Source organism: Aptenodytes patagonicus, chromosome 7 (genome assembly GCF_965638725.1).
Source record: "Aptenodytes patagonicus chromosome 7, bAptPat1.pri.cur, whole genome shotgun sequence".
NCBI lineage: Eukaryota > Metazoa > Chordata > Aves > Sphenisciformes > Spheniscidae > Aptenodytes > Aptenodytes patagonicus.
Window position 1 is genome coordinate 30,418,645 of NC_134955.1, and position 25,369 is coordinate 30,444,013.

Below are 25,369 nucleotides of genomic sequence, written 5' to 3' on the forward strand. Positions count from 1 at the left end.
TCAAAGAGGCTGAACAGTAGAGGAAGGTGAGGAAGTCCAGCAAATACTCTTCTCCTTCCTGCCTTCTCTCTCCCTTCCCTCCCTCCCTCTCTTCCTTTCTTCCTTTTTCTTTCTCCCTCGTTTTCAGAAGTCTCCCAGCACTGGGAATTGACCTCTTGATTATTGTGCAGCTCTTCAGGCATTTTCTAGAACAAGCCTATGCTGCCCAGCAACTCCGGTGAGATGTGACAACACACTATCGCAACAGAAGAAGTAAGGAAAGGATGTAAGCCAGGAAGGCACCGGCTTGTTTATAAGCCACTGTGCTGTGTCCTGTGCGTGTGGGCAGTAAGCACTGCCACTGGTGTTATGGTCTGTAGAACAAAGCCACATTGCTTAATTCAGTGGCACAAGAGGCCTGAAGAGTTTACTTGTCTTCAGTTCCTAAAAGCATTTCAGAATCACCAGTTCCTTTGATTTCTGCATGGTAATATTGCACTCCTCTGTAAGTTTTCCCACAGCAGTTTGCACTCCAACTGGCAATGCGTGCAGGATTTCAGTCCAATTTTCATATGGCTTTTCCTGCCTATCACTGTTGACACAAAGCCCTTCTCAGAAGAGCTGAAGCCAGATCCCCTGCTGGGGGAAATTCCCTTTGCTCTACTGCTTCCAGCACAGCTTTGCTCTCTTACACCAGCCCAGAGTCTGGCCTGTGCCATGCTACAACAGCTTCCTACCCCATACTCTTTTTTGCAGATGAAAGCTCCTTTCCCCTTCTCCTTCCCCTTCCCAAAGCCTTTGGGAGCATTGTATATGACATTTGGATGAAGCACAACATGCCCGTCAAGGTAGAGGCATGCTCTGGGCACAAAGCATGGAGTCAAGCCTCTCTCGGCCACTGCCTCCCCAGATGGGCTTGGCCAAGTCACAACGCTTGCCTGTGCTTCCTCTCTCCTGCTTGTACACCGGAGCATTTCCTGAGCCCACAGGGCCAGGGTAGTCTTGTAAGCCTCTGTAATTGTAAGGCTGGAAGAAATCCTTAGAAGGAAAATGCTGTAGAAACAACGTTATTCTAATGGCCATTATTTTTTCTCATAAGACAACTGAAATCTGCAAAAGTAGCTACTTTCTGGAAGGCGCTATCGCCATGAGTAAGTGCAGAAACACGCCGCGCACTCGGATTGATGGGTATATATGGATACACGGGGGAGAGAGAGCAGCGACAGCAAGTACGTATGAAGCTTTTAGCAAACACCAGCGCAGAAGCTCTCAGCCCAAGAGCCATCGTGATCCCAGTGAGGGGCATGTCATGATTTCCTGTCCCCAAGAGCACCCAGGCTTTCTGTAAGCTCTCGGGTGGATGGCTTGTCAGTGTCTCCTCCCAGCCACCTCATTGCAGCGGGAGGCACTGGGGAAGGAGTGACATTTCCATTCCAGTCATGAAATCTTCTTGGCATTGCTCCAGGCCCCTAGGAATTCCTATCAGAAATGCAAACGGCTGGAGGGGGGTGGGGGGAAGATCAGAGCTTGGGAGGGAATTACGTGAGCTTGTTGTGCCTCAGTTTCTCCATCCCCCTGATGGGCATAACGCTGTTTCCCCACACTCCTCCGTATAGGCAGGTTTCTAGAGTATTGCAGGAGCCGCTGGGTAAGTGTTGCACACCAATGGCTGTGGCAGAGCTGAAAGCTGCATCATGTTGAAATGATATTGCTCCTTCGGTGCCTTTCAACCCAGATTCTCACCGTAACTCCTACGAAAAGGCAGCACCAGATACTTTTTAGAATTGTTTGTCAGTGACTTTTTCCACGCCATGCTAGTAACTCTGTGGCAGCAGAGAACTCCTTCCTCAGACCTCTCCCTACTTTTCCACTAGCGGAAAAGAGGGCAAGGCCGAGACAATCCTGCTTGAAGGGCATGGGCGCATCTCCTCACGTTGCCAGTGCTCCTCCACAGATCAGGCACCGGGATGGGGTGGCTAGCATCCCCAGAGCCAGGGTCTGACTGGTGAAGTGAACGCAGCCAAGGCAAGGAGCGGGAGAGGGCCGGACGGGGAAGATGGGGCTGGGGGTGCTGCGTGCATGAGGCGAGGTGCTGCTCATCCCGGCAGAGCCTTGGTTTGGGGGGGCTGAGCCCCGGTGGTGGCCCCAAGCCCGCCTCCCCTGGGGGGCTGGAGGGTGCACGGGGGCTCCTGAGGGGTCAGGCTGGCCTCCTGCTTCCATATGTAGGTAGAGGAACAAGCGACCTGGTTTTCCCCCCCTGCCCGGTGCCCCGGCTGCTCCCGCGGATGTGGGTCACCCGCTGCCGGCGCTCTGGAAACCAGGCCGCCCCGTGGAGCATCCCCCGGGGGACGCCGCTTCCAGAAACCCCCTCGCCGCCGCCCCCCGCTCTGGCCCGCCCTCCGGAGGGGTCCGACCCCAGGGCACGGCGTGGGGCGGGGGGCGGCGGGGTCCGCGCCCGCGGTCCCGTCCCGAGGCGGTGGATCGGGGGCGGCGGGCGCGGTGATTCGCCGCTTCGGGGGCGGCGGGCGCCCGGCTCATGCATATTCATGAGCGTGATGTCAGAGGGGGAGCACAGCGCGTGGTGACTGCCCGAGAGCGCCATTTCCTGGAGGAGAAGGCGGCGGCTGAGGAGGGACGGACGGACAGACGGACGGACGGACGGACCCGCGCGGAGGAGCCGCCGAGGCAGCTGCGCGCCGGCAGGGGGAGACCGCCCGGCGGCGGCGCCCGGACCGGAGCCGACCGACTCGCGCCGTCGCCCCTCGGCGGAGCCTCCTGCCGCTCGCCCCGGCTGGAGCCGCAGCCAGAAGTTTGAGCGTCCCCGCAGCCTCCCGGGGGAGCCCGGTGGCGGGCGGCGACGCGGGGCTGCCTTAGCCGCCGTTGCCGCCGCCGCCGCCTGCGCGGGCGGCGGGAGCCCCCCGCGGCGCCGGTAGCTGGGGGGAGGATGGTGGTGCGGGAGCGATGGAGCTGAAGCGGAGCATGGCGATCCCGCGGCTCCTCTTGCTGGGACTGTGGGCTGCGGCGCTCCGGGACGTCGTCGCCGTGGCAGGTGAGAGAGGCGGACAGCCCGCCGGTGGGCGGGGAGGGCGGCCGCTGCCGGTCGCCGCGGCTGAGGGCCGGGGGCGGCGGGACAGTGCCCCCCGAGCCCCCTGAGCGCGGCGGGAGGGGCTTCGGGGCACGGCTCCCGCCGCCGGGCCGTGAAGGGGGGAGGTGCCCCGCCGGCGGCGCCGGGCCCGCTCCCCGCCGCCGGCCGGGTCCCCCCACGGGTAGCCCCCGCCGCGCTGCCTCTACAGGTGTCGGCAGTCCGGCTGAGGGCGACCGCCGAGCGCGGGGTGCGGGGTCCGCTCGGTGTGGCGGCCGCGGGGCCTCGGGCAGCCACAGGTGGGGGCCGGGGCCGGCCCGTTTTGCGCCCCTCATCCCCCTTCACGGCTGGGCGCGGGGGACTCCGCCGCCTCTGTGGGTCCAGCGGCTGGGCCAGCTACGTGGCGCTCGGGAGCCGGCGGGGAGCCCGGGCTGTGCGAGGTGCTGCGAGTCTCGCCTGCCTGCCTGCAAGTACAGAGTAGTGAGTCGCAGCCCAAATAATCCTCCTTGTTGTTTGCGGAGGCATTGCTCTGGTATTTGCCTAGCGCGGATCGCCGCCGAGGAAAGCCGGGCGCTAGCGCATTCCTGAGTGGCTTTTGTTGGTTTTTCCCTCCTGAACTCATTTTCCGAAGTTTCACCCCCGAGTCGGCAGGGAAAGGCAGCATGTGAGAGCCTCGGCGCCCAGGCGAACCTCCCGCCGACTTCCCCGGGAGTTTGGGCTCCGCGCTGCGTGTGGAGCAATGTGCGTGCAGTGACGCTGATCTGGAGAGGATGTGGAACAGGTTGGATCGCTAGATCAGGGTCCTAAGGAATCTGAGGAGTGAAAAACCTTTCCCTTGGTGTACACGGGTAGACATCTTCCTCTCTCTCCACTCCCAAAATAACTTCACAAAAAGCATACTTCTGTTGCTAGGAATCAAAATATTCAGAGGTGGCAAGTTTTTTAAAAAAACCAAAACCGATACAACAAACAAATATGTCGTGTATTTTGACAACTAGTATGTTCGTTTGCTGTCAACTCTCTGACAACTGGTTGATAAGAAATTTAATATGATTTTATTTCCTAACTATACATTTCAACTCCTGCAGCTCTTACAGGTAGGCTTGGAGGGACCTATTTGGATAAGATTATTTTTTGCGTTGGCAAGAATGTTATCAGATGAGAAATCGTGAGTGGGAGAGTAGAAGGAGGAATAGGTGGAAATTAAAATCCATATTGGCCTCCTATGTGCTTCTTCTCGATACCTGCAGGAAGAGATGCTGCAGCTAAAACTGGATTTTTGTCAAAAACCTGTGAATTTATTAAAAGTCCCTGATCTGTATTTCTTCATTTCAGTTGATCTTGATGGAGGGATTATACTTGGGCGGTGTGGAGAATTACAACTCAGACTGAGCACTTGTACTGTGTATTAATTTTCCTACATCATTAATTTGTATGGGAACTGAAAACCATAAAGGGTCTCTAACAACACTTCTTTGTTTAATTTATGGCTAACTCTTTCAGCAGGGTGGTCTGAGGAAAGCTGAGTAGATTGCTTTTCCATGAAGGCACCTGTAATGAAAGTGTCTGTCAATTTGTGCGTGCGTTCAGCAGCCTGGCTACATCAGTTTTCTGTAACACAGAGAGCTGCTATGAAGCTTTCATGTTTTATTCTAATATTGTGAGTGGTGAAAGGGAGGATGCTTTCTGGCATGCACTGGGACGTGTAATTTGTGTTACAGATGAGTTAAGTAATGCGAGGTTAGATCATCGTCACCCAAGGTGATTAAATCGTTAGCCCAGCAAATGAGCTGTAGCAACTAAACTAAAATTATCATCTTACCAGTTTTCCAATGCTCTCTGTGAATTTGCTAAATTACTAACAGCAGATAGAAAGGCAAAAGAGTGAGAGTAGGAAACCAGCTGTTAATGGGCTGGGGGATCTCCTTAAGGAAAGGAATAAAGTCCTTCTGCCTGTGTTCTGGGATTGCTCCCAGACCACTGGTGCTCTGCCGGGTACCGGCTGCCAGCGGCAGAGCGCCATCTGGTCCCACAGTGCTGGCTCCCCCTTCTTCCAGCTGTTACAAACATGCTGTGACTCCTTCCGCTGTTGTTCTGCCCTGTGAGGTGGTGCCCTCATGGCTGTGGGAGGGTGGCATGTTGGCAAGAAGGGAAGTGGCATGTGAGAAATCTCTCTATTTGATCACTGGTCAGGCTGTAACAGAGTTCGAGAGCAACAGGGCTCTTACTTAGCAGCACTCTGGATTTCACAACAGGCATTTTTCTGTCTGACTCTGTAGGCTAGCGAGGCATCCTGTGAGAAGCTGACCAGCTGGTGAACTGGGTGAAGTTGTAATGTATTGTGATACATGGCCGTGCAAGAGCGGCAGAGTGATGGAGTCATTTGTTTTTGAAGAATGTGGAGGCCGCTGCCAGGGCATAATATTGAACTAGGCTAGACCTGTTCTGGTCTGTCAGTCCTGTGCTGTTGCATAAGAAATGGCCACTCTCCCTAACAAAACTAGCTTTACATTTATTTCGCACCTTCTTGCTTTCCCATGGTCTCCTTTGATCCTCTGGTTCCTCCTCTATATGCCGTTCTTTCTTAAATGTGCTTATATAGTTGGCTTCCATGTTTTCTCATGGTAACATATTCTATATGTTCACTTCTGCTTGAGGGAAACACTCCCCATCCACCCACACGTGTAACAGTGCTCTGGGCCAAATTCTGACATTTCTGTGTCAATGTAAACCTGAGCAGCTCCACCGACTCTGGCTCTGCTGCTTTGGGGTCGCAACTAAATAGCTCCGAGTATAACGTGGTCCTTTGGCTGGACTGAAGGTTCAGGGAGGCTTGTTTGAGCACACGCCCACATCACGCGACAGAAATATCTGTTCTGTAAACAGTTCTGCTCCTTGGTGAGGTATGCTGTGGAATAGGCTTTGCTTTCATGGGTTTTGCAAATTGCAGAGAAGCTTTCTGTAATGCAGAGGAACAGTGTACGCTGAATAACGAGACATAATTGATTCTTTCTCGTATCCCAGCTCTTTACAAATGCATACAATGGAGCAAGCATGATGATTTCTTAGCAGCACAGGAACACTGTAGCTGAAATTCAAGCCTGGGGAAAAGAGGGAGGTGTGGTACCATGTTGAGCGAACACGCTTAGTACTGCTGGATCACTGACACGACGAAGCTCCCAGCGTTTCTGTCTGGCTCTGCCTGGGCACTGCTCTGCAGAAGCTCACTCTGCTGTTACATGAGTTGAAAAAAGCACCGCGTACGGACTGAGCCACCACTTTTCTCCAGCAATTGTGCTTTCAGTGCTTGCCTTTGACTATTGCTTAGCAGACATAGTAGAGCAGTGCCGAGACTAACAGACTCCTCTGCAGTGTGTACTGGTAGGGTATGTAATTCCAGACCACCAACCTAGAGTAATTTGCTGTACTCCAACCCCCCTTCTTCTGGGGGTGGGGCGGAGTAGTATTTTTTTTTTAGGTATGAAATTTACAGGATCTCCAATCAAATTAAAGGTGTCCCAGGGTCAACCCGTCAAACTAAATTGCAGCCTCGAGGGAATGGAAGATCCCGAGATGTTGTGGATCAAGGACGGAGCAGTGGTGCAAAGCGTAGACCAGGTGTACATTCCAGTAGATGAAGAACACTGGATCGGCTTCCTCAGGTACAACAGATGCAGAGAAGGAAGAATATCGCGGAAACTATTACAGAGTTTTCTGCTGTCAGCTATATCTGTGCAACTGCAGTGCCTTCGGCGGGGCAAGGTCCTTAGGTCTGCAGTTCAGCACGTGGCAAGGGCATAACTGAGAGCAGAATTGAAGCCACTGAGGGCTGAGATTTCATGCACTAGAACCATATTGGTTTCCTGACTACTGTGGTGACAGGTGCTTTGCTAATGCTTGTGATGCTTGAGACGTGACTTCAAGGTGAAAGGATGTTCTTGCCTTGTTTGTTCATCTTGTTCTGCTGTGCAGCAGGAAGACTTGAGGTCTGACTTACATAAATAGGTTTTCTCTCTCATACTCATTCTGTTCTCTTACTCTCTCTTGAGCTGTCAGTCTGCCTAAAGGGTGAGGATTGTTAATTGAAATGAGACTCCCAGGACTACATCCCCTTCCTTTCTTTGGGGAGGAGTGTTTGTCACCTGAACCATCCCTGAGTCATTTTGCAGAGACTTTCCTAATACATTTACACTACATGATATCAGTCCTGCCCCGCTCAGAGGTGCAAAAATTCTCTTCTGCAAAGCAGGTCTCTGTGGCTTTATTTCAGCAGAAGGGGGCTGTCAGCTAGTTCTGGAAGTGCCGAGTTAAACAAGACCCAAGGTTCTGCTCTTTTTCTACACATAAAGAGAGCTTGTACAAGCAAGCATGCCATCACCGTGAAGGCTCAAAACTGTTGACTGACTGAGAATCACTCTTCCCTGAGCTCCAGCTTCATCTCCTGTTAGGTTTCTTGGATTGACATTGCACGGAGTCTCCAATTCCAGCAGCTAAAAGTCTCTGTGCTAAAGCTCGTCTATAATAAAAATTTTGATAGGAAAGAAATCTGTTCCAGGTAAAACTATTGCATAACATCATGTTGTGGAAACAGTTGTCTTGAAACGATACTGTTTACTTCCCCCCAGTTCCCCTAGTTAACTCTCTTTGCCCCACAGAGTCTCTCAGTCTGATCTCCTTTCTCACCTCTTGTTTTCCTCCACTGAGAACTTTCTGCAGCACCAGGGCTAAGTATAGGGTGCTAAATCTAGATGTGTCCGTATCTTTTTTTTTTCTCCTTTTTCCTTTCTTCTCCTAAAGTGATCATTTCTACCACCCACTGTGTGATTCTCTGCTGCGATCGCTGTGTTTCAGAACATGCGGCTGGATGGGCAGGACAGCTGATGCCATTTGAAGGTACAGCTCTGAAAATCAAGCTGTAGTGGGTCCATTTTGTGCATTTCAGCAAACACTCTCCCTTTTCTGTCTTCCTTCCTGAGATGTTCTTCCCCTTCCCCAAGGCGGACTGCTAGTGTTAGAAAGGCGGGCATCAGATCTGCTGAGGATCCCTGCATGGCAGCAGACGCATGGCTGCACATCCCACGGGGGGCAATCAACATTTGTACATTGACAGGCACTCAGAGTCACACTGGTCCCTTTGGTAGCTGAGACCTTGTCGCTTTGGGGCCAAATTCTGCCCTTACTCACCACGCTAGCCTTGTGTTGCTAATGGCAGTGAGGATCTCGCAGGTTTCCAGCAGTGGAGCAAGGAGCAGAATTTCTCCCCTGAACTGGAGGCCTACAGCTTGAATGCTGCTCAGTCCCCGTGGCTGCCTTCCCCTGCTTGGATGCATCTTCTCAGAAGGGGAGCTGTTGCTGAGCAAGGGAGGACACAGAAGAGTTTGTAGGGTGAGGTCCTGTGCTGGAATAGGCCAGCATAACCCCTTGAAATCGCAAATCGAGAGGCCCAAGGAGTTTTGCAGTGTGAGGCGCTCTTGGGATAAGAATAACACTGAGTGCAGTTGAGGCATGGGGGGGCCTTTTCTGACCCATCTTTTCCTGTATGAGGCTGTCACCAGTCCTGTCACCTAACTGGGGCAAAACAGTTGGGCTCATTGGAGGTTTGTGATTTGGAGTTTCCTGCTAGCTCAGACATTGTAGCCCAAGCTGTCGCTCTTGAAGGCTAGCTAGAGTCACAATTCAGGATCAAGATGACCAACGCCTTTCTATCCTCAAAGGACACAAATGATGAGTTTTTTGTGATGACGTTTTGGAGGAAGGCTGTCTGCTCTGCTGAGAATTACCTCCACCCACTTTAGGGAGGAGCCTCCTGTCTCCGCTGTTTTGCCACGCGCTTTGTGCTGGCTAGCTGTTGCCCTCCTCCCCAGAGCTGGCTGCGTCTCAGTGGGTGTTGTCCCTGCATCTGGTTTGCCAAACACTGGAGGGTCCTTTGGGGCAAAAACATGCTTTATCCACGTAAAATATCGATATGGCTTTTGACTTTTTTCAGCTTGAAATCCGTCGAGCGGACAGATTCTGGGAAGTACTGGTGCCAGGTTGAGAACGGGGGGAAGAAGGAAGAATCACAGCAAGTGTGGCTCATAGTGGAAGGTAAGGAGTAGTAGTAGTGCTGGTTTCCTTTCAGGGCTGACCCACCAATATGCTCTAGGTGGAAGTGGTGAGAGCAGATTGCTCCAGTGACAGGCTTCTTGGCTCTGAACCGTGGCTGCTAACTGCAGTAAGATCACTACAGAGCAGGAGTAAGAAATGGTAGGAGAGTAGCTTCAAGGAGAGGAGCTGTCAGTTTATTACCTTCTGGTTTTATTTTGTCACATTAGGAAACAAGTGAAAGATCCTTTCATGCACACACATTTCTTTCCAGCCCCTCAATCAGTTGTTGCTTTGGTCTCCAAATAATTCGTAGAATGATGGGATGGTTCAGGTTGAAAGGGATCCATTGGGATCATGTGGTCCAACCCAATTCTCAAAGCAGAGTCACAGCCTGGTTCTGTGTATCAGCCAAACAGGTCTTTGAGGGCAAGGTACAATTTTAGCCCAGTTCTGAGTTTTGGGAGAAGTGCTTCGGTGCTTCATAGCTGTAACTGTTCCATGTGGCACTGTTTTGCCCAGTCTTGTCTGATAAAGAATAACTTCTACATGGTTGCCCAAAAGTCACCCAAGACAGCGTGGATTGGTGGCTTCTTACTGTCTCTAGTTTCTTTTTTCTTGAGCCATGATTGTGTTAGATCCTCAGAAGCTAGTAGCCATAGGATGGCTTAATATTTGGTGAGGAAATTGACAGGAACAGTGCATTTGCAGCAAGAAGTGGCTTTTTGGATGTAATTGGTAACATTTTGGGCCAGAGCTGAATTGACAGCCTTAAAGAGGGGTAGTGGGGAGGGTATCATGGGAGGTGGTGTGGTCTGGGTGTTTTACAGCAAAGGTCTCGCTCACTCAGAGCTGTGGAAACATTCATAGCAGTTCTCACAGGAGGAGGAACACTTACCTGCTGCCTTCCATAAATCCCAGGCTTTTGTCCACCTAAATTTTCAGGTGCAGTTTCAACTGGAGAACATTGTTTACAGCTTGAAACCCTGCACAATAGAGAGCATTTTTATTTCTATTCTAGTTACCACGGCCTGCTCCAGACGTGGCTGCATTTGCATGGCTGCATTAGGAGTGATTGGGTAGCTCAGTGTGCTAAGCCATCTGAAAAACAAAGGAGCCCTTCTGGGTAGCACAGGCAAGAAATATCAAAGTCACAAAAACCAGCTGCAGCTAGGTAAGGGGGAATGTTGAGAATGAAGGCCAAAGCTTACAGTGGAAGCAGGAGCTAAAAAAAAATGCAACTAGTCAGTTGCCTTTATGAGAAAAGCAAGTATGGCAGAAGCTAGTTAAACTTGAACTGAGTATGTAATCATGTGAAATGGGAGTTAGTGGAGAAAAATTAAAAATAACAAGTAGTGATAAGGGGTGGATTTTTAAAAATGTGTCAGCTGTTAGCATAAGAAAACACCAGGGAATGCAAAAGCCTATCAGACCCACCGTCACTGTTATCGCTGTATGTATTTCTTCCCTGGGTGTACCAGCTTTGTCTAGAAGTGGTTGCTGTATTGATAACGACTGTGGTCTTCTTTGACTGAGAGAGGATCTTTACTGAAGGCTGCAAATAACCAGAGTAGGTGCTGACACCCTTCAGTGTGCCACACAAAACAAGTGTGGACTACTGGTGATCTAACTTAAAGCGAGCTCAAATGGATTTCTGTCCTGTCTAGTATCTGCCTTGATCGACTTAGGTAGTCTGTATCAGGCAGAATTTGTAGCGATGGTATTTGAACTGTCTTTGTAATACAGCTAAAATGTTTGATCTTATGAAACACTCAAAATAATTTTGTTTTTATAAATTCTGAGGAAACTGTTTTCTGGTTTAGAAACTAGACTCTGGCCTTATCGAGAACATGATAGCATTTGATGCCCAGAGAGGTAATCTAAGAGGCACCCTGCAGAGTGTGACCACCTGAAAAATACGGATTATGTTTCTTATAGAACTTTCCCTCTGAAATTACACCTCTGACCGTGTGGCTGTTCCTGGGGCTGCTAGCCCCTGTTGTGGCTACAGTCAGAGCCCCAGCCACTCCTATATGGACACATCCCCCTGAATTAACACTGTCTAAAAACTGAGCTGTAGGAAAAAAATCAGCCCTGTAGGTTGGATGCTGGCTTGGAACAGGGAATAAACCGGCTCATTTCCTTGCTTTGCCACTGATTTCCTGGTTGTTGGCTGCTCAGTGCCTCCACAGTGCATCTGTGAAAGAGGGGTGCTGGCACTCACCTCTTGTACCAGGAACCGGGAGGCTAAATGTGTCTCAGACAGTGAGGTATCCAGGTAACATGTGTACGGGGGCAGTGCAAGTTCCTGAGCTGGATGAGTCAGCTGCACTCCCTGAACTATGAGAGTTTTTAATTGTGGTCTTGTCTGATCTGGTTAGCTGCTCCCAAAGTGAGAAAACCTGCCAAGCTGGGCAGGATCCTCCCGAAAGGTTACCTCGGGTGCCATGGCAAAAGGACAGGAGGCAGGGATCCTGCTCACAGGTAGATGAAACGATGGTATTTTTCCTTCTAATCTTCCTTGGAGAAGGAGGGCAAAGCAGGTGGAAGTGTCACAGCTGGTATCTGGAAAGTTTATTCACTTTATTTTTTTTATTGCAGTCATACATAAACAATAGAAGTAAAATGTAAGCAAAAACCAGCGGTAAATCATGATGATGGATATACCTCTCCTGAGCATTAGCCTTTGTACAGATAGGCGTCGTCATTCCTGAAGTGACCTATTTTTAGACCTGTTTTAGTTTGTTCGTTTACTTACCACTCTAAAGGGAGTGGCAAGGAGGTGAGGAAGGCGCAAAGAAACTGCCATATGAAAGACACAAACAGCAATTGGATGGTCAGTGAAAGACCAAGGACACCACTTTCAGCTGGAGTGTAGGGGAAATGCCAAGCCTTAGGCTTCTAAATCCCTATTGAGGTACCTACATTAATTGCCTGCTGTTGGAGGTGCTCAGCATCTGCCACACCAACTGGAGCCGCTCGGGCCTGTCACCTTTGGCTGGGGACAGACAGTGTAATTTAAGCATGTGAATGCACAGTGTTGTTGGTTCCTCTGTTTCTGTGAGGTGGCAGATCAGCAGTTTCCAGAACACACTTTTTCCAGCTGAGAATACCTAATTTTGGTGTAGACGCAGCTGTGCTTGACACCCAAGGTTTTGAGTATAAAAGGGAACTCAGCGTTTCTCTGGACCTTCAGCTCTTCCACCAGCCACCAGAAGCGCACGCCGGCTGTCCTGCAGGATCAGCGCTGGTGCTGATGGCTGGTGAATTTTGTATTACTGGTTTGGAGCACTGAAACCACAAGAGTTTTGGCATTGCCCATAAGAGGCACCACATCTCTTGATGTATTGAGTTACGCTCAGCTATTGCCACTTAGAGATGACCTGAGGTAATTAGCATTGCAGCTGTGTTTTGCTCCCTATGGACCTGATCTAAGGCCTGTTGTACCAAGCGGGAGTCTTTCCATGGTGGGGAACAGATAGTTAAGAGTGCTATGTCCATGGATAGCCTTCAGCTCTGAAACAAATTACCACTAACTCCAAGGCAGCCTGGTTCTCATGGTGTCAGAGCATGCTGGAAGGCAGCTCCAGTCAATTAAGCTGTGGAGAGAGTGTTGTAAATGATCCCAGTCTCTCACCTGGGGGATTCTTTCCTCATTCATGGGTTTGTTACAGCCGCTAGTTCAACACGTTCACAAGCTTCAGTTTTTAATGCATAGCAAGAAGTATCTGCAGCTGGATTAGGTATCTTTTAAAGTGGTGTCTGCCACCGCTAAAGTTATTGACTGTTGCCTCTTTAAACTCCAATCTCTCCAGCTGAAAAATTGAGCAAATACAGCCACTAAAAGCTACTTCATAGGGGAGTCTTGAAAGAGACTCGGTGAAAGAGGTTTTTCAAAGACATTTTGGGAAGCAAGCACTCTTTTCTCTCTGACTTCTTCTAGTGGGAGTATGTAGACATTCATGCCCTGAGGTGATCCAGCATATCTGACCCTTGGTTCTTGTGAAGGGCTTGGAGGGAGTCGGATTAGGCACAGAGGCAGGGCAGGTGGGTGTCCCGTGTTGGGCACCGGTATTAGTGGAAATAAACAAGAGACAGAAGGAGTCTCTCCAGTTACTATCATTTGTCTGTTGCTTTTCTAGGTGTGCCCTACTTTACTGTGGAACCTGAGGATGTGTCCGTGTCCCCTAATGCCCCATTTCATATGGCCTGTGCTGCTGTTGGTCCCCCTGAACCAGTGACAATTGTCTGGTGGATGGGAGACTCTAGAGTGGGGCCTCCAGACATCTCCCCCTCCATCTTAAATGTGTCAGGTAAGGCTGCTGCCAATGCAGGGGATCACGTTGAGCATCAGAAGAGGAGGAGAGCTCTCTTCTGATCATGCCTAGTGACACTGGGTAGCCACATAGTGTGAGAATGGTCTTTGACTGTACATTGAGGGCTGAGAGATCGTGATCGCATACAAAGCCAGATCATCTTGAGGGGCGGTTGCTGCTCTGTGTATTTTCTGCTGGCTTGAGGCACGCAGGCTCTTCAGAGCTTGGATGGGGCTGGCACTGTGGTAAAGATGCTACTGGACAGATGATGCACTGGGTGCATCTTTTGTTCCACCTCATGGAGGGTCTTGATGGTTATATTAAGTGACTCTCTTGGTGACATTTGGCTTGGAAACCTCCAAGCGTTCGCATGTAACAGATGCCACCTCTTCCTTCTCTGCACAGCCATGTTATGCACTGCTTTCCCCTCTCTTCCCCCCCTCTTTGTTCTTGCAAGCTTGCTGGATGCTCTTACCGTTAAAACCTGACCACCTCATGTAATTGTTTGACACTTTTAGAGTGGTTGAATTGGTGCTGAAGTGGGCTGGTTGATATCCTCAGAGACCAAGGTTTGCCCCAGAGCAGGCACTAGGTGCATGGTGATAAGACTGCTTTCCCCAGCAGCATCAGCTGAAGAACTCAGGAGCCAGTAGGTGTTCAGGTCTCTCTTCAACCCACTTTTAGGGAAGGGGCGATGTATCCCTACCAGGACCTGACTGCAGCTATTCTTGTAGTTACCTCCTAAAGGTAACTTCATTCTGGTTCGTTGTCCAACAGCTTTGTGTTACTTCTTTTCTTTGCTGCTGTTTTATTATTCTCAGTAGCCCTGAGCCAAAGTTGAACTAGCTATTTAGAAAGAAAAGGTTTTACGACTCAGAGTCATCTCTGGGGCCTCTTCATCGGGGTTGATACAGTTACACCCACGGGGAGTTTCTTTCTGTACATCTTTGGCCATCCTTTGAGCTATCCAATCCTATTAAGCCTTCCCTTAGATCCTAATTTATATGTAAATCAAAACCTGGTTTGTGATTTGCAATGGTTTTATCTGCTCCCTTTCTTACGTAGCCACTCGATGCTGTTCCAAGTTGGAAATGAAAACTGCTCCCTTATGATATAATCTGCCTGTTGAAATGGAAACTGAAAAGATTGATAGTTGAGAGGGGAAAGACAATTAAAAAAAAAGTCTCCATTCCTCCACTGAACTCATCCCATGGTGCCTCACAAAACTTCTGTCATTGTGGGGCAGTGGTATGGGGGCCTGAAGAAGGGCATCTGCTCCTGGTGATTCTCCAGATGAATTGCTATTATATATATTCATCACCACCACCTTTCTTTGCCCCTTTCAGTGTTCTTTGGGATGTCCCTTGGGCAGATCTTGTCTTTGCAACAGAAAAAATGTAGCAGGACATAAGCTGCATGGTCAGATTGCCAAAGCATGTCAAAAAAGACAGTTGGTAAGAAAATAAGCATTGCTAGCTAAAGAAAGTATCAAATTCTGAAGAAAATAATAATAAAGTACTGACTAGAAAGCAAACATTTAGAAGGTTCAGCAAGCAGTTGGTTTGGTAAAAAGATTGTTGTATTTGGAAAGCAGTGCTGGCAATGGTGCTAGAGAGTAAGGACATCTTGGTTTGTGGTGTGTTTTGTATTTTCCTCAGGGCAGGACTGTGTTTGGTTCTGTCTTTGGGACATGCCTACCGCGTCAGGTGCTGCTCTGCTCTGCTGCCTGGCCTTCAGCCTGCTGGCAGCATTTTCCTCTGGTTCACTAGGATGAGTGGAAGAAGCTAAAACTTTGCTCTTTCATGTTATATCAGTCCCTCCTCTCTTCCACTACACCTTCTTTGCAATGCCATTAATCTCAGGCTTGGGAGATGAATCAAAGAGCAAAGACAGACACTGTGCAAGCTGCTCCGTGCAGCTCTGAAGTCTTTTTCCCTCCTAAACTGTATGCCCATAGTGTGCCAATCCGTAACTTTTCTCAGATAGAGCTCTATAAGGCAACTGAGGGCCAAGCCACGTGAAAACATATGCTGGACATTTGCAAATCTGTGTCAATTCTGATTAACTGGCAATACCTATATGCATCTTGGAGCAGCTGGACATCCGTATGATGCCATATTCAGGCCCTGTGGGATGGATGGATGCTCACAGAAGAGAGGGAGCGTGTGATCCTCACTTGCATTGTATCACCCCTGGAAAGTACCTCAGTGCTGATGCAGTAGCATTTTACTTCCACTTCCTTTGTGTGTCTTCAAAAGTCTGATGCAAGGTGAGGGACAGGTGGGCATTAGCTTGAAATCTACAGCATCTGGTTGGAAGTTTGCCTGGGCTTATAGCCCAGTTAGAAGATGGTTGTTGCTCAGGTGGCAGGCTGAGGTCCAGAGCATTGGGTCTTGTAGAAGCACACAGTTCAACATGATCCTTGCTCCGGAGATGCTCGCCAGAAAGCAAGAAGTGGACATCTACCAACTGAGCACTGTGAGCTGCTGTTCTGCCAGATTCATGTTTCTTTTTCAGTGCTTTCTGAAGCTCCCGTGAAAGCTCTTCTACATTGCCACACTCTCTCCATTAAAAATGTGTTTAGCACGTTGATTACATTGAAATTCATGTGCCTTTGATTGGCACCCAGCTCAGCCCTCCAATTGTCTGTACAGCTTGAGCTGGATGTCACACATAACTGAAATTCTGCTGAAGGTTGAAGCTGGATTATATAGCTGTTTGTGTTTCCTTTCCTTTTCTTGGCTGATCTCCAGGTATTAATCAAAGCACAGTTTTCTCCTGCGAAGCTCACAACGTAAAGGGATTGTCTTCATCTCGGACAGCCACTGCTCAAATTAAAGGTGAGAGAGTGCAAGAGAATGGGCAAGGGACTCAAGTTTGCTCTCTGGGGAGGGAAAGTAGGGCTCCTTAATGCAAAGGGCTGTCTCAAAGCTGCCAGCAACCAGCACTGGCTGGAGCTCTCAGCAGTTGAAACAGTGCTTTGTGCTCTAACAGCAGTTCCTGCTTGCTATGCAGGGCTGTATCCCAGGCTGTTGAAAATAAACCACATCTGATTCAGGAGTGGAAATCTGATGTCAAATAACAGTTTTTCCTCGAAAAGGAGAGAGTCAGAGCAGTCAAATTGTTTGTGAGAGATGAAGCTGGATATAAATCTGTAGCTGGGAAAATCTTTCCTTCTTGGAGATAGGTGGGTCTTGTTAGAGCTAAAGCAGCCATTACTCGTGCTTGCTTCTACTGGCATCATGTTAGATGCTGAAAAAAGACAAGGAAGGTGATCACCAGTGGCCAGTAAAGTCTGCTCATCCACCCTGTTTTTATGGATTTTATTCTTTTAATTCTTTGCTCATTCAAAACAAATAATTCCTAGCCTTCGCATGACCAGTTGCTATTTGGAAGTCCCTGAGTTGATGTCATGTTTCCTCTATTTCTCCAGGTGACTGAAATGGGGGTAATCAGAGCAATCAGCTCTTCCCCTCCTCTTCATGTTGAGGTGCTTCTGCTTTTGAATTTTCAGTCATGCTTAATGTGCATTAAATGACATGGTTATCAGTTCCAGGAGAGGTGTGTCACAAAAATCGTTTGTTCCAAGTGGTAGCTTATTGCTCAGCGCGAATAAGAGCAAGCATTTATGTCTGTATCAGAACTCACAGTTGTATTAGCTAATATTCATTAAAGGATAGCTTAAAATCCAGCTGTAAATCTACTGCTCTTACAGTGTATTTTTTTCTTCAGGATGTTGTGGTTACTGCTATGCCAAGAATGCAGTATGCTGGACTAGTAAGATTTATAACTTAATTTAAAAATGTTTGGAGTTGTTGCCTTAAAGGTTTGTCTACACAGGGGAATTAGTTATTGTGGAATATATCTTCCATGGATATTTTTATCCTGGGATAGAATTTAGTTCACAAAGCTATTATGCTTTAAAAAATCTCATCAAGCTGTAATCTGAAATAACGTTTAGCATCAACAAGCTTTTTCCTTTTTTTTTTAATGTTAACACAGATTCATTTTTTTTTTTTTTAACCATTAATAAGACGATGAGGCGAATGCCTCAGAATTCTTGCATTTCCCAGCAATTACGTTTAGCCAGAAGTGCTCCATAAGGGTCAATCATCAGCTAATGAATCCACACAACCTCTTTGGGAGGGACATATCACCATCACACACTTGTGCACATGCACACATACACACACACTTTTCAGAGCTGAGGAAGAGCAAGCTTAAGTGATTCAGCAAATGTTGCACCAGTATGTGGCATGTGCTAGAGATAAGAAACAGGTTTTAAATAGCAAGTCCAATGCTGTAGTTGTAAAAGTTCTAACTGTAATACCTCAAAGATATGTCTAAAAGAGTAGTTATAAACTTAGGGAAGTGATGAGGCTCTTCTAAAGAGCAAAAGTTTGGAAGATCTAGTAAAGCCCCTGTTAAAATTAAAGCAAAGCTCCTAACAAGGACATCAGCAGGAACAGGAGCAGGCCCAGATAATGTTTATTTAGTCCTTGAACCTATGAACATGTAGACTTCAATGAAATTACTGGGAGTAGTTGTTGTACATGCATGATCAGGGCCTTCCTGATCATCCACATGGATCATCCACAGATCCATCTGCTAATGAGGACTCTCAAGTCTTTCTACAATTTATTAAACAATTTTTCTTCTGTGTTTCCAGAGGCAAATATTTTTACTAGGACATTTACAAACTGTTAACATTTCTTCCTCTTTGCTGCTGTTGTTGTTCATTATCTATTCTCTGTAGTGCCCATAATGTGCTGGGTGTACTGCAAGCAGAAAATTACTGTTATTGTAGCCCACAGTCCCCAGCCGTGTACAAAGCCCCATTGTTCCATGGAAACAGGGAAAGTTAACTCTCATTATGTTAACACTCAAGGTCTTGTTTTCAGACTGGCTTTGCTCTCCTTCATGTGTGCAGCTAAGACTTTTAGGGTCGTATCCTGTGTTTCAGAGCACAACAGGAAACAGCCACCCAGAGTTTTTTGCCAACGCGTGATGGGGAGATGTATCTGTCCCTTCTACAAATTGCCCTTAGGGGAAGGTGCTAGCAAGCCGACCCTCTTCAGTGGCTTTCTCTATTACAGAGTGGATGTGTTAGCAGGTGATTATTTATTCTCACTGGTGGTATAACCTGTAGTTCCTTTGGGCCTGCCATCCAGTGTTGAAAATTACATGTTGCTAAACCCAAAAGTTATGGGTGTGTTTACAAAAGACTTGAGTTAAGGGCAGTGTTTCAATGATACCCAAGTAAGCAGTGAAAGCAAGCTTTTTCCCCCCAAAGAGCTTACAAACCCGAATACCCAACATCAAAAGGGAAAGAAACCAAAACACAGAAAAGTCTAAGTTAACTCACAAAGACCTTTCACTGAAAGGCAAAGAACTCATTGCCCATCTTCCATCCCAGACCAGTGCTCTGCTGCCGCGCCTCCCACCCACGCACACTTCTTATCTAGGTGGCAGCCCTCTCCCCTGAGTCCTGGTAACTTGTTAACCAGACAACAAAGACTTTACAGGGTTAATCCATGGCACTATCTATTCCCTGCCCCATTCTATCCTCTAGGCCCTCTGTAGAGACCTGGGAGGGGGCTTTGGTCTAAGCATTTCTCCTGCAAGATGGCCCTGTGGCGATGCTGAAGGCAGTATTGTGGTTGTCCTTGGTGCAGTGAGAGACAAAGGTGCTCTCTGGCAGTGTAGAAGATGCAGCTAGAGGAATCCTGGTTTGCAATTACTTTTCCACTGGATACAGCTCAAGAGAGGTGGAAAATTTGGTCTGTAGGCAGAGCCTTGTCCTGAGGACCACTGGGTGTTTGAAAGAGGACTCCTGAGGGTACAATTTGTTGAGGTGCTGCAGGAAAAGGATTACTCATGGCAGCAGCGTAGGATTTTTTTAAATGAGCAAAAGGTCAGGAGAGAGGTTAGTATTCATGAAGCTGGTAATTTTTTCAGGAGTGAGGTGCCTAAATAAAAACAGACTCAGGAGTAAAAAAGAGATGGTGAGGGGTATATTGGGAAGAATAGGAAGCAACTATGTGGAATTACAGTGAAAGGAAAAGAGAAGGCAAAGGGAAACATTGAGGATCCTAAAAGGAAGCCAAAGAGCTCAGGTTAATGCAACAACATACTAGAGGCCCCTGCAGCGATGGAGGTGTCTAGTCAGGGCGAGAGTGGAGGGGCAGCGCTCTGGTGCTGCTCTGTGGTGGTAGAAAGCACAAACATCTGATTAAATGGCCGGTCTGGGAATCCTGATTTTGTTTCTGGCTCTGTCCTTAATTTGTAGTGTGGTATCTGCCACGTAATAGGCACTCCCTTTGCCTCGAATTGCCCCTCCATAAAACAGAGTGCTTTCTGAGTTTATTCATCCCAAGCCTGAAGGAGGCACAGCTTTCGGTCCAGGCTCCGTCCCAGGGTGTTTCAAGAGGGGTTTGTAACGGACACCTGGAGACAGCACTTTCTCAGCGCGAAGCGGTCTACGGCAAATCCAGCTGCAGGGTATTCGGGTCACTACAGCAAACCACCCTTCGACTGGTGCTGGCAGAGCTGGTTTCGGGGGCTGGACTGAGAATCGGGAGGGATTTTAAAGCCCTGATTTGGTTCACAGTGTAGGCCCACAAGCAATTGTGTGTGAAGGGCTGGGTCATGCATTGCAATGGAGGGGGTAGGGAAGAGGGCTGAGTAGCCAAGGTGTAAACATCACACTGGCATTGCTATCAAAGAGATCAACTGCTGCCTGTATGCATCAAGCAAGTACACTGGACTATTAAAGAATGGACGCCAATAGCTTGTTCAATGTTAAGATAATAGTTTCATTCACAACAGTCAGGGACACTCTCTAAAGATGTGATATTGTACCATTTCTGTTAGTGATTTCATTGCATAATTTCTAGCCTCAAGCCTCTGCTATTTTCATGTGAATACCTGCTCAGTTCTGTGTATACTGAAAGGTCTCTTTGTTTCCTTTATAGCCATGCCTCTCCCACCTCTCAATGTAACTGTAAGCCAAGTCACCAGCAGCAATGCCAGCGTGGTCTGGGTGCCAGGATTTGATGGCCGTGCACCCCTCCACTCTTGCACTCTTCAGGTATGGCCCCTTTGGATCATCCCCTGCCCTGCATGAAGAATGGGACTCCCCTGAGCCATGACACTGCTTGGGCCATCTTTTGCTCTCCTAACTGCTTTGTAGCAGTGTTTGAATTCTTATTCCACAGTTTTAAAACATGGAAATGTAACAGGATGCAACTCAGGGCATAAATAGATGCCGAACAGCAGGGCCAGTTTTGAGCGTGAAGTGTCCAGTTGAGAATTTGAGACTGGCCCCGTTCTCCCTCCCGTCAGGTTATCACATTGGTTGCTCCCTGGCAGCTACTCCATGCAGAGTTGTACACTACAGTACGTGTGAAGCACATATCACTCTATGGGAAGTGCCCTTGGGTGGCTGCAGGGTGCTCACGTGTCCTGCTAGTGTGGAGCAGCTGGCCCGTGGTAACTTATTCCAGTACAGTGCAGTGGCCTGTGACTCCCATGCCAGCTCAGCCCTGTGCTTTGTGGTGCCAGAGGAAATGCTGGGATCCAGACATACCACGAGCCCAAGGGATGAGGAGCTTGTAAAGTATAGGATGTAGTACAGGAAAGGTGGGAATGGTGGAGGCAGGAGACAGATTGGGCTTTTTGATACGAAGTCAGTCCTGTTTGCATGTTTCAGAGTAATTTTAAGCCCTGCCTCTAAATCTTGATTGGTTTTCCATTGTCAAAGACCAGTTCTGCACAGAAAATCAAGGGTGGTAATATCCTTTAGCTCTGCTGGGTGCTGAGTACTCAACATCTCTGAAAAATTGGACTGCTTCATTAGGTTTCTGGGAACAATGTTACGTGTCCAACTTCAGGCAGACTTAGTTTCTAGCATTGCACAATTAACTGTAAAATCAGATCAAACAGCTGGTAACCGAGTGTCAAAAAGAAATGATGGTTCCTGAAGCAGGCCATGCAAACACAGCTAGGCACGTTCCCCATGGATTTATCTGTCAGGTGTGAATATTGGGCCCCTATGCTTTCCCTACCTGATTATAGCAGCAATGTGAACTGGAGTGGAATTTCTATGGGGTGTTGCCAACTATGTAGAGGAGAATTATAAACACAAGGTATGCTGGAAGCAGCCTAGCTAATTTACTTGCAGTCCTCTTTTTATTTGGGGAGGAAACCAGAGATTTCATGCTCTGACGTTTATTTCCTTTCGTAAGTAAAAGAAACCATCATCTTGTTTCAACTCACTGGCAGAAAGAATGCCTGAATATAGGTGGCCCGATCTCTGGATTTTGTTGCTGCTTCTGTTCTTGTTCACAGTAGAAAATGGTTTTCTTCCTCTGTTTTACAATGTGAGTTATCTCCAGTTGGAACAGCCTGTTCTCTGTGGCTTGCATGCTGCAATGCTAATCACCCTGGGTTTTGAGTTCCCCCTCTCACTTTTGGCAGGGGTGCAGGGGGTGGGACATGTGGAAAAGAGGCTGAATCAGAGCAGCTCAGTTTCTGTCCACTCAGCAGTCTTTCACCCCTTTTCTAAGCCTTTTCTGTTCTATTTGGAGAGGACAAAGTTCCTGCGTTTGGATCTGGGAGCTGGGTAATTTGGCAATAACCCTCCACTGACAGAAAGCCGTGCTTCCTCTGTCTTCCACACTGAGAGATTTTGTGAGAGACATTGACCCACATTTCCATGTGAAAACGCACACGCTCCTGGCTCCCCACGATTGCACTTCTGCTCGGAGCCTCCCAGAAAGAGAAGGAGGATTGAAACTTGGCTGTGGTTTTCTGGCACTCGGGAATTGCAGCGGGTGCCCCAAGAGCACCATGTTCAGACAGGCAGATTGCTTCTGGGGACAGTGCAGGGACTCGCTGTGTTTACTCACTGTTAACACAAGCCATGTTCCAGGGCATAAAGGGGGCAGATGTAAGAGCCCCAGCTCTTCAGGCTGTTGAACAGAAACACATCATCAAACTGACAGGGTTTTACACAAAAGTCTGCTTATTTTTTCCCTGCTTTGGATGACGCTGATAACAACAACCACCTATTTTTCTATTAGGGAAACATGAGATTCTTCCTTTTTATTAGCCAAATAAATCAGTGGGCCAAAAGTGTGCGTGACGATGAGCAGAAGGGCAGGGAGAAAGGGAGAAAGACTGCTATATAAAGAATATAAAGTCCACATGAGTGTTTCACTTTTGTCAGTACACCTTGCTTTTACTCCCACCTTTGCTATTTCATATGCACTTGAGAAGAAAGATAGGCTGAGCCTGGGAGCTATGCAGTGATTTCTGCTATTGTCAGTACAAAAGCAGGAACATTGAACCCGTCTGTGCGTTAAAAGCACACAGTGATACCAGATTTAAATTAACATTCATGTTGCTTAAAAGTTCAGATTTGGGAAAAAAAAAAAAAAGAAGGGTTGCAGGAGTGGTAAAAAATTTCTTTTCAGTTTAATTTGAAACAGTTTAGTTGAACCAAGCCACCAGTGTCTACCATGTCTTCAATCCACTACAAAACTGAAAATATACAAAGTTCTGAAAAAGGAGTTGAGAAAAAGGTGACACTAGGCAACAGAGAAGTTGATCTATCAATTTTCATTGCTCAAATTTAGACAAGCCTCAGAAGCCAGCCACTAGCACTCAAAGCAACAAGCACATTTAGTTTTCTTTAAAGGAAATAATAATCAACTGTAGAATTTGTAACATAGGTAAGGAAATGTTTTAAAATATGGAACCAAATTTTCTGCTGGTGGAAGATTGTTGTACTGCCAGAGTTAGGAGAGTGATGTCACTTAAACCAAACAAAGGCATGGCTCATGATTCTTAGTTTGACAACTCCCTTTTCAGTATTTTAACAACCACTGGTACCATATCTATTCTTACACATTCCTAAACTAACCACGAAATGGATTCTTATCCCTCTGGACCCGTTAGTTATATGGCTTATGGTAACAGTCTTCTCCATTTCACTCTTGGCACAGGTAGCAGAGTCACCAGACGGCCAGGCGGTCTCCACTGAAGTCACTCCAGTGCCCCCCTTTGCCTACGGCGTGCAAGGCCTGAAGCATTCCACCAACTACAGTGTTCGTGTGCAGTGCAGCAATGAGATGGGCAGCTCCCCTTTCACCGACAGGGTTTATTTCCAGACCCTGGAGCTTGGTAAGCAAATAGCAGACAAGAACAGGAAAGCAGTTCTGAATCTGAAAAAGAGATTATGATAAACTTCATTGGACTCCTCCTTGCTAATTCTGAAATGCAGGAAACGTTACACTGTCAGATTGCTTGTCTACTCTAAGGGTCTCCTAACACAAAATAATAATATGCAGTCAAATGTGGGTTAACAGCAATGATGCATGATACACAAGTTGATCCAGCCATGGGGCTTCTGCATGCTGGGCATATGTCCCATTGGCTCTCTGAGATTCTTGTGGTCTCAGAAAGAAACAAGAGACGCTGACCAATCTTATCTTCTCCACTTGAAGCAAACACAGTGCTGGCGGCTGGCAGAAGTTGTCCTCTCCCCTCACACTCTCTCTTCCGGCTGATCTCAGGAAAGAGGGTGAAACTGTCTTTTCAGCCACTTTCAGTGTGGATAGTGCCTTATTTTCCTGCACAGAGTGATTGTGTTCTGTTCCCTGCTTTCAGCTCCAAGCAGCACCCCACAAAATATCCATGTTATCCAAAGAGATCCTGGTCTGATTTTGGAGTGGGAAGGTGTGGCTCCAGACGTGCTGAAAGAAGATGTCCTGGGATACAGGCTGGAATGGATTCAGGATAATGTAACTCAGGTAACAGATCGAGAGGGGAGCTGGGCCATTGGGCACAGAGTTGGAGAATGCTCATATTAAATTTTCTAGGCATTAGGGTCCCTCATCTGTTATCCATACCAGGGGACTAGATTGCCGGCATTGCTTTTGCGTAAATGGATCTGTTCTGATTTGCCACAGCTCCTCAGTATTTGGCCTCAAGATTTAGGCCCATTTCTCCCTTCCTGGCATATTCAGAATTCCTTCACTTGAATGTTCATCTGTGGACAGACCAGTTCTCTGCCGTTCCTTGTACAACAAGGACAACATAGAGAGAATTCCATTTGTCTCTGCCTCTTTCTAGTGCTGTCCCAAAGGCAGCTCAGACAGTGCAGGATCTGGGCTTTCTCTCTCCTGTGACTGGGACTTGGCTTTTCAAATCTTAGCAGCAAAGGTGTATTTAACAAGTGAATGAGTTATACTGTAAATCACAGAAAGAAGGTTGCGGATTCTTTTATTTCATTTACAATATGTAGGGAGTTGAAAGGACCCTGTCAGGGTAGAAGGCCTTTCATTTGTTCTTCAGCATTGACCTTTCCCAGATATCTATCTGCCTTTGAAGTTCACAGCATTTCTTACGGCTTCTCGCTTCTTAATATGCATTTAGCCAGTGCTTATTAATGATGAACAAGCCTGTAATAATAGACAGCTAGAGGGAAAAGAGACTTACTTCCTTTTTTACATGACCCATTTCATACTAGGTCAGCGTCATTGACTTTGAATGACAGTATTTTGAGTTTCCGTTGAATTTACATTGTGTCAGTGGTGGCAGCCAAATCTTCATGGGTTTACTGCAAATGATGTATATGAAGAAGATCCACAAAATGACTGAAAATATGTTGGCCTTGCCATGTGAAAATTGGCCATGAAATTCAGAAGCCACATGGGATTTGGTCAACAAGTTAAAACAGGCAGACTCCTCCCTTGGATTAAAACTGTCAGGTGCTTTGCAGTATGCTACCGCATCTTTGTGTTTAAACTACAAGAAGGAGGTGTATCTTTTAATAGCAGAAAAAAACACATTTCTATAGCAGCTTTCATGGAAGGACCTGAAAGGAGGAAACCATTAAACCTCG

General features: G+C 47.6%; 1 protein-coding gene across 4 annotated transcripts in view; it reads left to right on the plus strand.

The window, feature by feature from the left end:
* Window positions 1–2,845: 2,845 nt before the first annotated feature.
* Window positions 2,846–25,369, plus strand: part of TYRO3 (TYRO3 protein tyrosine kinase) — a 43,441-nt gene continuing 20,917 nt past the window's right edge. Inside the window, exons 1-8 of one of the 4 annotated variants that reach the window (XM_076344633.1) lie at window positions 2,847–3,028; window positions 6,540–6,723; window positions 9,048–9,148; window positions 13,288–13,458; window positions 16,215–16,301; window positions 20,436–20,551; window positions 23,469–23,646; window positions 24,133–24,275. In XM_076344633.1, coding sequence (XP_076200748.1) covers window positions 2,941–3,028; window positions 6,540–6,723; window positions 9,048–9,148; window positions 13,288–13,458; window positions 16,215–16,301; window positions 20,436–20,551; window positions 23,469–23,646; window positions 24,133–24,275 — 1,068 coding nt within the window. In that variant the 5' untranslated portion in view covers window positions 2,847–2,940. Of the gene's footprint in view, window positions 3,029–6,539; window positions 6,724–9,047; window positions 9,149–13,287; window positions 13,459–16,214; window positions 16,302–20,435; window positions 20,552–23,468; window positions 23,647–24,132; window positions 24,276–25,369 lie in introns of all 4 variants that reach the window. The other 3 variants (XM_076344634.1, XM_076344635.1, XM_076344636.1) reach the window with 3 other exon arrangements.